At 45.5% G+C, this 15,583-nt stretch overlaps 2 protein-coding genes across 3 annotated transcripts; one reads left to right on the top strand and one right to left on the bottom strand.

Annotated features, from left to right (window-relative positions):
• The first annotated feature begins 220 nt into the window (after positions 1-220).
• On the top strand, positions 221-4,407 carry LOC120654663 (U-box domain-containing protein 52-like). The gene is made up of 10 exons (XM_039932282.1): positions 221-548; positions 665-786; positions 947-1,068; positions 1,156-1,325; positions 1,440-1,482; positions 1,733-2,027; positions 2,140-2,223; positions 2,387-2,929; positions 3,155-3,913; positions 4,055-4,407. The coding sequence occupies exons 1-10, from the start codon at positions 287-289 to the stop codon at positions 4,130-4,132; spliced, it is 2,478 nt and encodes an 825-aa protein (XP_039788216.1). The 5' UTR covers positions 221-286; the 3' UTR covers positions 4,133-4,407.
• Positions 4,408-5,548: 1,141 nt separating this feature from the next.
• LOC120654664 (VIN3-like protein 2) lies at positions 5,549-11,394 on the bottom strand. 2 transcript variants are annotated; one of them, XR_005667142.1, is made up of 5 exons: positions 11,187-11,205; positions 8,566-9,247; positions 7,397-7,704; positions 5,938-7,319; positions 5,549-5,776 (listed from the first exon to the last, which is right to left on the bottom strand). XR_005667142.1 is itself a non-coding variant. In XM_039932283.1 (4 exons), the coding sequence occupies exons 1-4, from the start codon at positions 11,203-11,205 to the stop codon at positions 6,085-6,087; spliced, it is 2,244 nt and encodes a 747-aa protein (XP_039788217.1). In that variant the 5' UTR covers positions 11,206-11,394; the 3' UTR covers positions 5,559-6,084. The 2 variants fall into 2 exon arrangements, 1 of the variants encoding a protein (XP_039788217.1); XM_039932283.1 differs by having other exon boundaries at positions 5,559-7,319; positions 11,187-11,394.
• Positions 11,395-15,583: the final 4,189 nt, after the last annotated feature.

Raw genomic sequence — 15,583 nt, forward strand, 5'->3', positions numbered from 1 at the left:
GGGACAAATTTGGCTTAGAATAAACTTACTTTTATTTATTTCTATAAGGAAGAACCGATGGAGTATTGTTTTTGGGCTTTCCGGGCTTTGGGCCAGGCTTGTGCTCACTTTTCAACTTCCATCAAGGACAGACAGAAGAAGTGGCATGCAACCGCAGCGGGTTCCCCGCCAAACTCGCGGCGTCCTCCCTCCTTTCGCGCCCTCTCTCTTATCTCACCACCTCCTGGCCATTGGTTGACGCCATGCCCTCGTCCTCCTCCTCCGCCACGACCAGCCCCGCCCGGAGATGTCGTACACGTTCAACACGCAGCCCATCGTCACGCCGGCGAAGAAGAAGGACTCCCGAAAGGACGCCGCCGACGCCGCCGTGAGGCACTGCACCCCGCTCTCGTCCAGGGAGCGCGGCGCGGGGACGGCCGCCGTCGCCGTGGACGGCGACAGGGGCAGCCAATACGCGCTCAAGTGGGCCGCCGACCACATCCTCGCCCGCGGCCATCCCTTCTTTCTCATCCACGTCCGCCGCAAGCCTTCCTCCCTCCACGCCCACGGTAAATCTCACTCCTAATTTTCTTGATGTCCAAAATGCAATCCTGATTTGTTCTATCAGTCCGATGTATTGCTAGCAAGATATCTGAATCTCTCTGATTGCTCGTCATGCGTGCAGGGGGGAAGCAGTTCGCCATATCGCACGTGCAGGATGATGTTCCGGCCGCTTTTCAGGCTCAGGTGGATCTTCATGCCAAAGATCTGATGCTTCCCTTCCAGTGTTTCTGCAGCAGGAGAGGGGTAATCACCATCGCCTGCTACCTTTCCCTTTGATGAAACGCAGGATTTCAGTTATTCTTCTGCATGTGAATTTAGGATGCTATTCCTGTCAGTGTGATCAAGTAACGATTTGGTACCAAACACTGCAACCTTTTTGTCTGACTTACTTCAATGTCTACAGTTGCAATGCAGTGAAATTGTCCTGGATGGAGCAGATGTGGCCAAAGCTATTGTCGATTTTGTGGTGAGATACAAGGTTGACAAGTTAGTGTTGGGGGCAGCATGCAGAAATGCATTTACAAGGTGCAGTGCAAAATCTTAAACAAGCTATACACACATGATTCCTTTTTTCTGAAAGGATTCCATCGTTTGCCCTTATTTATTTTTCAGAACAATATGGAAATTGGATGTGCCAACATCTGTCACAAAATCCGCACCAAGCTCCTGTTCAGTGTATGTGATAGCAAAAGGAAAGATTTCTTCTTTTAGGCCTGCCACTTATGCAGATGGTAACAGCAAAGAAGGTTTCAAATCCGGTCTACCTGTCAAACAATTAGCAGGTGTGAAAAGTGTGTTTCTCTTACACCTTCATTCCTTGGACTGTACAATACTGTTCTAGGATAGATTGTTCCATGGATGCTCATGAGGTATTGAGGTGCATATGTGATTCGCAGATGAACCAACAGACAAGTTGCATGGTGGACATGATCCATCAAAGTGAGTATAAAATCCTACCCTGTCCACAGAAATGGCCGTCTTGTCGGTTGTATGCAAGTCTATCATGCTGTCTTCCGATCAATATACCAGTCTACAACATCTATCTGTAACAAATCCATATAGGGTGGAGTTGTTTAGATCTGTACTCGTAAATTCTTTGGACCATTTGTTCTTCAGTTCTTCAACAAGTCTGCGATTATTTTTGTACATGCTGCAATTATTTTTTCAACACTATGTGAACTCTGCTCAGGCCTATACCAGCACGTGCCGTGATGCCCATTTACGCCAGTACTGATGGATCCACAGAAGACGGGAGCCTCATGTCATCAGATCAACAAGGAAGCGACTCTTCGTCTTTACAAACAACATCTTCAAGCCCAAGTGAATTCTTTAACGACATTCATCAACATGGCTATCATTTGTCTCCAGAATATGCTCGGCGATATAGGGATGGAGATGCTCATAGTGCACTAAATCCTGTACACAACGTCTACAGTCCATTGTTGCCAACCACATGCTCTGAATCAAATTGTCACCATTTAACAGTATGTTTTCAACATTTAACCTGCTATATCTTGTTTCTGAAGTAGTGTTAATTTGCAAAAATATTACTCTCCCATATACACGCAAGGCTTATCAAAACCATGCAATTTGCAGGAAGATGATGACGCTGAACTAAGTCTCTTTAAGATTGAGCGGAACCAAAACAACAGCGATATGCTTCCGTGGAAGTACATAGAGGTATTGTTAGTACCTCATGCTTGCTTGATGGTTGTAACTCACACTGTGAAACTGATTGTGGTTCAAGTTCAAATTTGAACTGAATCTGAAGCACTCTATTAGTTATCACATTTACATATTTGGATCAAACGTGTCACCGAAATCATGTGCGTATGTTGAACAGGAACACAAGGAGACGGCAAGAACCCCGGAAAGTACCTCTTCCAACCTTCCATCTCAGAGAAACAGACCGGATGTAGAACCATGTAGTCAGTCAGCAATTGGCCCAAAGCATAAACACTTGAGCCTTGACACCTTATCTTCTGACAGTCAACGAAGAGAAAGGATCTCCGAGGAATTTACAGATCATGATTACCATGATATTACCCAACCGCTGCTGAGACGCTGGCCACCGATTCAGTCACCTAGAGAGGACAATATAGGTGGATCTGCTCCGGAAGCGCCTCACATGCGTCCACTCACCCTTAAAGCCTTGCCAAGGCCAATCGAGACGAAACGGATGCTGGAGTGTCTCCCTACTAGACTCGAATGCAGAATATACAAGCCTGATGATATCACGAACGCGACTGAACATTTCTCTGACGAGCTGAAGGTTGGAGAAGGAGGCTACGGACCGGTCTACAAAGCGACGCTTGATGGCGCTGTTGTGGCCATCAAGATCCTCTATTCTAATGTAACTCAGGGACTGAAGCAATTTCAACAGGAGGTATGACCACAGCTGATTGTCTGACAAAACTGTCCTGTTTGCCACTAGCATTCGTACTTTCCAGAGTCTAAACTGCGTAATCTTTTTTCTGATTTTTTTTTGCAATTTTGATGTTTAATATGTCCAGTTGTTCTTACAAAAGGCGGTACTTTTATGGATTTGGATGAAGTAATCAGCTCTGTTTATTGTTGTATTTACCATAACCATCATCATCTTCGTCGTCAGGTTGAGCTGTTAAATAACATTCGGCACCCGAACATGGTGCACCTGGTTGGCGCGTGCCCGGAGTACGGTTGCCTGGTGTACGAGTACATGCCGAACGGCAGCCTGGAGGACCGCCTGTTCTGCCGGTCCGGCACGCCGCCGCTACCGTGGGCGCTCCGCTTCAAGATCGCCGTGGAGATCGCCAGCGGCCTGCTCTACCTGCACAAGATGAAGCCCGAGGCGTTGGTCCACCGCGACCTCAAGCCGGGCAACATCCTCCTGGACGCCAGCTTCGTCTCCAAGATCGGCGACGTCGGGCTGGCGCGCATCATCCCGCGGTCCATGGACGGCGCCGCCGCGACGACGCAGTACCGGGAGACGGCGGCGGCGGGCACCTTCTGCTACATCGACCCGGAGTACCAGAAGACGGGGCTGGTGTGCACCAAGTCCGACGTGTACGCGCTGGGCGTCATCTACCTCCAGATGGTCACCGCCAGGGAGCCCATGGGGCTCGCGTACACCGTCTCCGACGCGCTGGAGGAAGGCACGTTCGCCGACGTCCTGGACCCCAACGTCACCGGCTGGCCGGTGCAGGAGGCCCAGGCGCTCGCCGAGCTGGCGCTCAAGTGCTGCGAGATGCGGCGCAGGGACCGGCCGGACCTGGAGACCGTCGTCATGCCCGAGCTGATCCGGCTGCACCGGCTCGTCTCGCCGTCGGAATCTTCCCCTCCTCCTCCTGCTTCCATGGATCAGGCTCATCACCGTTCATCAAGTGAGAAGGTAGAGCTAATCAGCACCACTTTCTTCTCTTCAATCGATCTTGAAACTGTTTTTGTCGCCTCATCTAGATATCTTGAAGTTTGTAACTGATGCCGGATTTGCCGTTTAACTTGGGGTTTTCCTTTTCTACTGTCATTGCAGGATTTGCGTTTGGATGATGACCTGGTTCACATTCTGAACGATGGGACCGTGAAGGGAGGAATATCATTTGCAATATAAACATCATGAGGACCAGAAGTAGGTCTGATTGTACTATAAGTGCTTTCACTGGAATCTGCATGCTTCAGTGGTTTCTATGATTTTTATTTTTTGTAAATACCGCCTTTTAGCCCGGCAATTTGGGGATCATTATGCTTGGAATTACTATGCCATGATCAGGACCAAGAGTAGTGACAAAAATCTTGAGCATGGTATTTTTGAATTTTATACACTTCCACACTGAAGAATATTTATGGAAGATTTAGCTGACAAATATCATTCATTTTACAACTTCCCATGCTATCAAAAAAAAACCCTTTGAATGTGAATTTTAGTTTTCTTGTGAATGCGACATGTCAAGACCTTTGTGAACTACTCCTTAGTATGTCTAGTGAACTACTCCCTCCGTTCCAAATTATAAATCATTCCAAGAATTTTGTAAAGTCAAACCATTTTAAAGTTTGACCAAAACTATAGAGAGAAATACAAAGATTTATGACATCAAATAGGTATACTATAAAAATATAACTAACAAAGAATCTAATGATACTTAATTGGTATTGTAAATGTTATTATGTTGTTGTATAAATTTGGTCAAACTTAGAAAATTTTGAATCTCCAAGATTGTTGGAATGACTTATAATTTGGAACGGAGAGAGTATTAGTAGATCCAAACACTCCATGTCGTTTTGAAATGGCGATGCTTGCTGATACCATTTGGCAAACCGTGGTGCTCGAGCATTTCCCCTTGGCGGCCCTGCTGGGCATCATGAACGCTGGTTGAGAGCGGAAGAGAAACGTTGTCGGCGGCGACGGCGGCACCGAGGGAGATCACCATTGTTCCGGCCGGTTCTCGAGCATTCAGACCATCCGATTCTGGGGACTCCATGCAATGATGAACCCTATCTGGTTTCTGTGTGTTTTGATGTTGAATTGATCCACCATTTTCAACATGGAGATAAAAGATTTTAGGCGATAGCACGGCGACAAAATGGGTTGATTGGATCTTTGTTCCTTGCACTGTCTGAACTTTAGCGATCTCAAGCTTTTGGATTGAAACTTGTAGAACTTGACAAGAAACTGACAGTATGAATAACGTAAAACTAAAGCTTAGGAATCAAACACAGGTCCCTATCCTATTCATGGATTTCATCAGATCTGATATAGCAGCTGACACGATAATTGCCATCTCTCCATCGAGCTGAAAAAAAGGGCTTACAGCCCGGGGCTCCTAGGCTCCCAGCAGATGGCCAACAAACACAATAGGACTATAGGCGTAGCCTTCCAACATTTCTGGAAAAGATTGAAGTCGATCATGAATGCCAAGCCACATCGGCCATGCACAGTATTAGCTATGACATGCTGCAAGGGGTTCCAACAGGTGCAACATAAAACTGAAGGAGCTCAGACAGCACACGTCACAGGAGTAGACCAACAAAACAACAAATTGCAGCAGTAGATAGAGAAATAGAAGCATGAGTCAACATAACATTAAGGCAGATGTTCTGCTTCTTATGCATCATTCATCCCATTCCCACAAGAGTCAGGAACATATTGTAATTTCCCCCAGATACAGCACAATCGTTTTACTGACAAGACATGGTTAGCTCGGATTCGTCGACATCCATACGAAGCCTGCTTCATCCCACAGAGACAGGTTCATTCCTGATCCAACCAGACAATCATCCTTTAAGCAGCTACACGCCACAAAACTCATGATGCAGCCCATGATGCTCTAAGAATAACATGGACGGTACAGATGATAGCACTGTAATCTATGGAGCAAAAGAAAAGAAAAAAAAAGTTGCCTGATAAAATAAACCTACTGTCATGGGAAGGAAGTTTCAATGAAGATTGTACATGTCAACTACTTCAATGAAATTTCCAAATGAAGAATCAATGCAACGATCTGCTACGAAAGAATGGGACCAAATATGCTCCCTACAAAGCAAATGTTAAGAGCTTCCAGTTGCTTAATGCCACAGATCCATGCAGAAACCAGAAGGCATGGAAGAACACTTTTTGCTGTATATTGTCTCTGAGAAGCTGTCGACCAGCTGGCCGGAAAGGCTGACAGGGTCCTCAATAAGAGTATCCACGTAGACACTAACTATCTTCCTCTCATGTGGGGTGGCACGCAAGCTAAACCATGTCAGAAATTTCACCCTGAAGTTTGTTTCAATATAGCCCTCACATTCCAGCCACCTGACCACTTTGATACAGTACTCATAAGATGCTTCCGAGCAACCATCCTTGTGGCCAATGTCATCCAATTTACCCGATGTTCTTTTATTTGAAGAATTCCCTGGTTCCCTTTCAGGCCTTGAAGTGCCATTCTGAACAACATTATCACAAGGTTTGGGTTTGAAGCTCCTAGCACCATTCTCCTTGCCATTTTCCATACCTCTTGGTGCAGCGGGCGGCACAGAACCATAGTATCTAGGTGCAACGATCACCAGCTCATTCCCAGGTGATGCATTTGATGTGTCCTGCGATCTAGGAACAAGCTCTACTGAGTTTGAGGACTCTCTGAGCTTTACTGTCTGGACACAAGGATTGGGTTCCTCATCCAAGGCAGACGCTGAGAGCCCAGGAGCTTCTTCCAGCTCAGTGACTTCAGTTACCCTAGCTGTAGCCATCTGTATATTCTGCAAGTCTTCCATAAGTTCACTGGGGTGATGAGATGCTTTATCCGAATCAAGGATCTCAGGTTTTTCACAATATTCAAAATCACTTTCAGGGGATTTGTTCAGATCAGCATAAACGGCAGTATTATTGTTTGAGTCCACACCCTCTGAGGACGGATCAGACTGACCATCACTATTTGTCTTCGGGCTCCCATTATTTTGTTCTAGACCAGCACCACCTGGCACCGAACCCAATCTCATTATTTTGTCTTCGTTCTGACAGCTTGTCTTCATTCTAGCTTCCCATGACCCCAACTCGATTGAGTTCTTGAAAGCAATAACCTTAAAGATATAGATTGTAGCCGGTGCAAGCTCAGTGACAGGTAATTTTTTCGATGGTGTAAGAATTATGCCAGTAGGATTTGACAGGTAGGATTCAGTAACAGACAGTCGGTGCCATATATTGAAGGAAGTGGCCTCTTGGGCAAGCATAGGACATTGATCTAAATCCAAAAATATTGTGACAGATGATTGGGTTACAGCTTCAAACTTTATGAAGTTTGGTGGTACCATACAAGGTCCTGAAAATGGAAACATGCATCAATTAGTCAATTCCATTTGTATATGTGATGCCAAAATAAAGGGTACAGGAACATACGCTGAAGTCTTGAGTTGGCAGGAGATGCACCAGAGAACATTGACTCCATAGCATTTATTGCTTGAACACAAAGTTTCTGAACTTCAGCACCAACAGTAAGTCGACTGACAATTCCACGACCCATGTTTGGAGCTCCAGATAAAGGACCAACCTCAGCCTCGAGTTTCTTCAATGCTGTGTCAACAATCTCGTGCAATACCAAGTACTTTTCCGTTGACATGAGGATTCTATGACTGAGAAAAATCCGATGACACAATACATCCAACCGCCGAGCATCTTTCGCAATCACAAGTTGTTTCTTCCAGGACCTGAGCAAGGGCATTTAATAGTCATGTGCTAGCTCAGCATGTTAACAATATCAAAATGGATCAAATAATTACAATTCATGTATTCCAATCAAAGGAACAAAGCACTACATCTGCAATATCAGTAAGAAATCTTTGAAAGAGATATGCCTTTTATGAGATTATTTGAATCGACTGATTAACCTGATGGATATCTTCCCTCCCTTTACCTCTAGATGCCTTGGATTGAGCATAGCAAATATGATCTGTAAATTATAATTTCTAACATTCTCTTCTGCATGCTGTGTTCATCTTTACATGTACATCTTGCCTAATGACCATTCCAAGTTTACCAAACTATGAACTCATTCACTCCACTTGAGGAGCTATTTTCATAATTTGCAACCTAAAAGATGTAGAATAAGGCTGTGCGTCCAAACAAACAAATCTTACTCTAGAGGGAAAATGGATGAATCATGAGTACATAAAGTTAACCCGTGACAGCAGCAGGTTGCTTCCGAAAGTACCAATTTGAAATATCTAATACTTGTTTCTCTACCCTGAAATGTTTGTTTTTCTAACAGCTCTACCTGGAAATATTTGTTTTTCTCCAAGTTAAATAATGGCAGTACAAGGTTCGATCCAAAGAATGGAATGAGTAAGGATTAAGGAAATCTAACAAGAATTTGATGTTTTCACTTAGTAAGATCTACAAAGTATAGCAACTGGAAAACAAACGACAACAAAAATTATCAAAGCTGCATCATAAAACATTAAACTGAGATTTCTGTATTGTTTGTCTATCAGTGCAAGATTTACTGGAAGCCAAGACACAGAAGCAGTAAGAAACTTTGTGTAACAAAAAGATGAGATACAGAACAGTACCCAAGCAAATCATTCTGTTTCCAACAGCGAGTGCAATAATAACCACCATCAAGTTTCTTGCATTGTCCACTCTGCAAAATGCCTGTTCTTTCATCCTTGAGAGCACATTCCAGATGGCATGAGAAACCACAAGAATCCTTTTGCAAGGGTTGGTCTGAACTACAGAACAACCAGAGACTCGGGTCCTTGTTGTCATCATAACTGAAGCAAATGCAGCATGAACAGCGCCTGCAAAATTTTTCCCTAAGAATAGCCCTGCAAGCTACATTTTGGCAATAACGTTGATTATTAGTTGGCCCAGTTACATCAGATGCCCCTGAGTTGTTTGCAATAATTGGTAGACGTGATGGATTTTCACTCTTTCTTGGTCGTTTTGCAGGGGACTGATGGTTAGTGTTGGGCTCAGGAATTGACTCTTTCTCTTTCTCTTGCACATGCTCCACTGGTCCATACGATTTTCCACTAACCACCCTGAAGAGATAGTCTAGCATTCGCTGCTTGGATAAGCCAGTATATTTCCTCTCCCTTCCAAGATCAGAACAAAGGATTTCTACAATCTCTCGACGACTCCATGTCTGGAGCTTGTCAGGTGCAGTTTCTGGGCTCTTTGATAATTCACGAACAAGCTCTCGCTTTTCATCCACACTCATCAGTCGACATTTAACAGGATCAATTGTTGTACCTGAGGAATATAACAACATATTACTATACATTATGTACATGTTAAATTGAATTCAAGGTTTTGCAGCATTAGACTCTAGGTGCATCAATATCCATACAAATATAGCCAAGAGGTATGTATCAAATAAACTTTGTAAGCATCCATATTCACAATAAAAAATCAACAAAGCTTGAGTCAGCATATGTAACAAAAATTCATTAGATCCCATAGAACAGTCAAAGAAAAGAGATACTGCAGTTTTTAGGGAGTCATTCCGACATGATCCTAGAAACTAACAAACAAACAAGAGATGTGGTCGGAACAGAATTATGAGCCATCAAGCTTCTTTTGTTTGCCAATTTCACATTAACACGTGTTATATATAGCATGCAGGAGTGTTTAGTGCCTCAAATATTTTTAAGAGATAGCCAATACCTTGAGCCATCAAGCTTCTTTTGTTTGCCAATTTCACATTAACACGTGTTATATATAGCATGCAGGAGTGTTTAGTGCCTCAAATATTTTTAAGAGATAGCCAATACCTTAGCTAAAACTACACTAGACAAATTAAGAAGTCAATTTATCCTGCATGTCAGCACAGATACCCCCGCCCTCCTTTTTCTAAGTCACCACACTCACAAATGTCAAATTGTCCACATCAATCTCTTACTAGCACGAACAATACTCTGTCGATTTGACTAACCGTGTTAGCTCCCAGTTACACTTGTATCTTGTGCTCTACCCAAAGATAATTATTTTGCCCTCGATTTAATACTCTCTTATTTCCACCTCCCTGCCTCACTTCTACTATTATCTTCCATCAAGGGGGGCAGAAAGTTGAGGCCATGACAAAACAGGAAAGCGTGTCAATCTATTCTATAAATAGAAGACTAACTCAACACTTAGTACAAAACATACGATGCCAACTATAGTTACGTAATTTCCAAATATGTAGCCTTTATAACTGACCATTTGTGAGAGACAATTATATTAAACTCAGATTCTGGCACCACATGCCATGCGTGTTTAATGAGCTATATATATGGATGCATTCTATATATTAGCTATTAGAACATTCTACCTGTGTAGCCTCTACCAATTGATAGCATCAATGGGAAGCGAGACGGACTAGAGACACCCTTCAAAATCAAAACTTTCTGTTTGCATACCTCAACCTATACACGGCATGAACAGAAACCGATGCACAGCAAGTGTTCTAACAAACTTACCACCCAAACCCATCAACCTAAAGCAAACTCACAACGCAAACAAAGACATGCATGCAATGGCAGGAAGAAAAAAAAAAAGCATTTTTGCAAGGTCAATGCTATCCGAATCATCCGCTCAACATCCAAATCCAGGACTCCAATAGGAGCCCTCTGCGGCAGAACCACCGACCCGAGCCTTTCTCCTCCCCCAAAAGAGATACTGCTACCGATACCAACAACGAGGCACCAGCCGCGGACACGTACGTCCCCGGAAAACGACGTAAAGGCACCGAACCCCCGCCGCCCACGACCCCACGGACGGGACGGGCGCAATGCGAGTAGCCATCACCGCATGCACGCGAATCTGATGTTACCGGCCGCGGCGGCGGCGGCGACGGAATCCCCCCGCGCCACGCCGCCAGCCGAACCACACGCGTCCGCGACCGAACCAATCCGACCGGCAACCGGAACAGCGAAAGCGCGCCCACCCGCCAAACCCCCGAGCGCTAAAATCCCGGATTCGCGGCGACGGACGCCTCGACCGCGCCATCACGCGAGACCCACCCGCCGCCCCGGCGCCCGCGAGCCTCGAGCGGAGGGGGCGGCGCACGAGACGGGAATCCCACCCCGCGGCGCGCAACCGCCGCCGCACCCGGCGGGCGGAACCCACCAATCGCGCGGATCGAGCCCGCCGCGGCGGCGGAAAACGACGGGAGAGGAGGGGAGGGGAAGTGGCCAGTGGAGGCGCTGACCTCCGCGCGGGGGATCCATGGCGAATTGGGCGGGCGCCGGTGACGGCGAGGGGAGGCGGAGGGAGGAAGGGGGAGATCTCTCTCTCTCCTCCCTCTCTCGCTCACTCACGTGGACTCCTCTCTCCTCTGCCCGGCTGCCCCTCCCCTCTCCTCTCCCTCTGGGTGGCTGCTGGGTGACGCCGCGCTTTTGCGGTGGACACCCCCGAGTTCCCGCGTATTCCGGAGCCACCCCCGGGCCCCTTCGTTTTCTGTTGAACGTTCCCAAGGGGAAGGGACTGGGGTTGGGATTGGGATTGATGGCGGTCAAAGTAGATTGGGCGGAGCGGCAGTATGGGCCAAGCAGCAGCCTAGAGGTTGTTGGGAAACTTTCACACGGGCAAGAGCTGCCCTGATGTGGTGATGATGTCTCTACGCCGTATAACAGTGTGCATGATGTAGAAAGAAAATGTTTTATATACAAGAGAATAGACATATATATGTAGCTACAAAATTGATGGCACGTGAAGTGATGGCATTGTAGTGTACATAAGTAGCGTAGCGCCAAATAAATATGTACATAGGTAGCGTAGTGCCAAATAAATACGTACTGTTATTAATAAAATTAGTATAGAAAAGTCTACGAAGAATAAGAGGTTTTCGAAATATGGTTGCAACTTCTAGCGGTAAGGTACTTAATGCAGTTGCTACCGTTACTGAAAATAAAAGACGCTTTTAGTTTCATTTTAAACATAGTCCCCTAGCTACGAAACAAAACAAGTTTGTGCGTGGTTTGTCATTGTCTGCATCATATTTGAGCTCCGGTCGCTATATAAACATATAAAGTGTAAATAGGAAATCGAATGCAACACTTAGCGGAACATCATATTTCATCAAATAGAACATCTGATCAAGAAACCATGAAGGCAGGAATTCACCTTTGAGTATAACAGTGTGCATGATGTAGAAGGAAAATGTTTTCTATAGATGAGAATAGACATATATAGCTACTAACTTAATTGATTCCACATGAAGTGATGCCATCGTGAGGTGCATAGGTAGCGTAGCGCCAAATAGATACGTACCGTTATTAATAAAATCAGTATAGAAACGCCTACGAGAAATAAGAGGTTTTCGAAATGCAGTTGCAACTTCTAGCGGTAAAGACATTTAATGCGGTTGCTACCATCACTCGAAAAGAAAAGACACTTTTAGTTTCATTTTAAATATATTCGCCTAGCTAGTTTTTTTAAAAAAAATATATATATTCGCCTAGCTACGAAACAAAATAAGTTTGCGCGTAGTATGTCATTGTCTACGTCACATTTGAGCTCCGGTCGCTATAATAAAGATACAAAGTGTAAACAGGGAAATCGAACGCAGCATGCACATAGAGGAACATCATATTTCGTCAAATAAAACATCTGATCAAGAAACGCAGGAATTCACCTTTGAGTGTAGGTGCGCTTCAACTGCTTGCTACTCCTACGCTCTTGAATGATGCGCGATGCGCTACAGTGCAGCTGCGTGGTGCGGGCCCCGCCCCGCGCGGAGCGGAGCGGAAACGAGACCGACGGCTGGCCCCGGGGGCGCGCCAAAGCAGGCCGCTACGTCGTCGGGGTACCAGCCAGCCAGGCACACCACGTCACCGCGCACCTGCCGCGCCATGCCAAAGCCCAGGAGGAGCCTCGGCCCAGCGGGGCTCGATCAGGTAAGATCAGCCGCTCCAGGGGCCCCGAAATGCAAATACGCGGGACGCGGAGGGTGCCTCCGCATAAAAGCACCAAGCAGCTAGTAATCATCGTCCTCAGTGTCGCGCTAATCATCGTCGCGAGGAGAGCGGCCAAGCAAGCAACGAGGCCAGCCCCCAGCCCAGCGTACGAGCGGATAAAATTAAATAAAATAAATTCGGGACGCAAACCGTGCTGTGGGGATAAAGTAATAATATATTATATTATATTTTATTTCGAAAAAAGTAGTACGGAGGAGTAATATTTTATTTGGAGGGTAAGCGGGGTGCAGTGTTAATTAATGGCATTATGGAGGGGTGGCCTTCTGGTGGGGTGACGACTGAAGAGAGGAGGGTATTTAATGGAGGGAGGAGGAGGCGCTTCAATATTCGCGCCAACGACTCCTCTCCCATCCGAGGTCCGTTGGCGGGCCTCGGGTCCCGAGCTGAGCTGTCGAGCGCCTGCGTGGCGTGGCGTGGGGTGGGGCCCGTTCCGTTCCCGGGGCTGCAAATACTGCACGTACTACGACGACATGGCAATTGCCTCTTGGCCGACTTCGAGAAAATTGTTTACTACTCCCTCCATTCTAAATTTAGATACAGGGCTTATTTAGATGCACTCAAAATTCTAAAATTTTATAAGATTTTCTATAACATCGAATTTTTAAACGCATGTATGAAGTATTAAATGTAGCTAAATAAAATAATTAATTACACAATTTGACTATAATTTGCGAGACAAATCTTTTGAGCCTAATTAACTCATGGCGGGACAATAATTATCAAATACAAACAAAAGTGCTGCAATACTTTACACCCAAAACTTTTCGCATCTAAACAAGGCCATAAGCCTTTATTTAGTTGCGAAATTCAAAATTCCAAATCTATCCCGTCGAAAGAGAATCTTTCATGCATGGAATATTAAATCTAGACGAAATAAAAAATAAATTGCATAGTTTGCTTGTAAATTACAAGACGAATCTAATGAGCCTAATCAGGCTATGATTAGATACTAAATTGGTACAATAGTTGCTACAGTATATATGCTCTAATGATGAATTAATTAGACTCGTAGTTTACAGACGAGTCATATAATTAGTTTTGTGATTAGTCTATGTTTAATATTTTAAATGTGTAAATATTTTAATTTTACTATATTTTAAATGCTCTCATCATGTACGGAGTACTACTGCTAGCACTAGCCGTCGTCTATCCCTGGCATTGGGAGAGAGTAGGAAAGATGGGGGAAAGGAAGTCCTCAAGCCCGGCCCTAACCAGACCAGCGCACCACGCCGTCACGATACAGATGAACAGCACAGCATGGAGGGGCTCGGCCGGCCGGCCGGTATAGAATACTGTGCGCGTGACGGCGACGACAGGCGGAGTGGGTTACTTTTGAATTTGAAGTAGCACAAACTTTTACCGTTAATTATTAGTATTAAATAAAGATAGTTTGAAAACTAATTTCACAATCTCTACGTTATTTTGCGAGACGAATTTAAAGAAGTCTTTGACCACACGATTAGATGTTGGTTACTGTAGCATTACTATAGTCAATCATCGATTAATTACCGTCATTAGATTCGTCGCAAAAAGTTACACCCATTTCTAAAAAAAGTTTACAAATAAACTTCGTTTAATACTTCATGCATTAAAGATTCTCTGATTGCGCTACTCGTGCCGGTGGAAACCAACAAACAGGGCCAATGCTGTTGATGACCAGACCAGACCAGCAGCTGCTGATGCATGGCAATGGCAAGGCAGTGGCAAACTGGTGATGGCAGTGGGGTTGCGCGGGCCCCGCACGTCCGCGTCGTTTTCAGCCGGGTCGCCGGGATATGGATGCATGGATGGATGGCCGGAGGAGCCGAGAGAGCGAGTGTGAGCGGGGGTGAGTGGAAAAACCCAAGCCACCCGACCCGAAATCTTCGCGCCTTGTTCGGCTGGCTGGCTGGCTGGATGGCTGGCTGATTTCGCGTGAGAGGAAAATATTGTTGGCTGGCTGGTTGGCTGGTGGCTGGGCTGATTTTGCGTGAGAGAAAAATACTGTTGTGGCTGGCTAAATCCGGCTGAATCCGCCAGCCGAAGAAGGCGTCGATCTCCTTCTCCGCCGGCCGGCCCGGCTGCTTGCTTTTGGAAAGCGAGGCGTATGTATCTCTCCTCTCTCTCTCCCGTCCCGTCGTCTGCTGCTCCGGCCTCAGGAGTCAGGAGGTGGACGTGCTGTGTTGCGGGCTGCGGCCTCGATGCCTCGTAGAGGAGTATCCAAAAAAAAAAACCATGGAGGGGGAGGGAGCCATGGCCCATGGAAGAACATTTTTTGAAAAAGTCCCATGGAAGAACATATCTCGTGTTAGCAAGGGCGAAGTCAGAAACAGAAGGCAAGTGACTGTTGACCCTTCTTCTTTCTTGCCCCCCTTCCTTCATCAATGGCCTCCAAAATTTTAGGGCAAATTGTGGGAGGCTCCATGATGTTTTGGGCAGTAGGCTCCAGCCCCCCTGCACCCACGCTGGATCCGACCCTACGTGTTACCAATACTTAGAGTGTTACCGTATTTTTATTACATCTAAATTTATGCATTAATATTTATTCGAAATATGAATAAAAAACACACAGACATCATCATGCAAAGTTTGAGGGTGAACAAAAATTTGTACAAGAAAAAACAAAAAGAGAAATTTATACTTCAATAGT

This window comes from Panicum virgatum, chromosome 1N (genome assembly GCF_016808335.1).
Source record: "Panicum virgatum strain AP13 chromosome 1N, P.virgatum_v5, whole genome shotgun sequence".
In the NCBI taxonomy this organism is placed as follows: domain Eukaryota; kingdom Viridiplantae; phylum Streptophyta; class Magnoliopsida; order Poales; family Poaceae; genus Panicum; species Panicum virgatum.

Bases quoted from the DNA above. Each gene is read 5' to 3' on its own strand.
- LOC120654664 (XM_039932283.1), bottom strand. The intron at 7,705-8,565 runs GTACTGTTCTGT...GCCCTTGCTCAG, and splicing joins AAACAGAATGATTTGCTTGG to GTCCTGGAAGAAACAACTTG. The intron at 7,320-7,396 runs GTATGTTCCTGT...TTCCATTTTCAG, and splicing joins TGCCAACTCAAGACTTCAGC to GACCTTGTATGGTACCACCA.
- LOC120654663 (XM_039932282.1), top strand. From the start codon at position 287: ATGTCGTACACGTTCAACACGCAGCCCATCGTCACGCCGGCGAAGAAG. The intron at 549-664 runs GTAAATCTCACT...TCATGCGTGCAG, and splicing joins TTCCTCCCTCCACGCCCACG to GGGGGAAGCAGTTCGCCATA. The intron at 1,483-1,732 runs GTGAGTATAAAA...AACTCTGCTCAG, and splicing joins GGTGGACATGATCCATCAAA to GCCTATACCAGCACGTGCCG.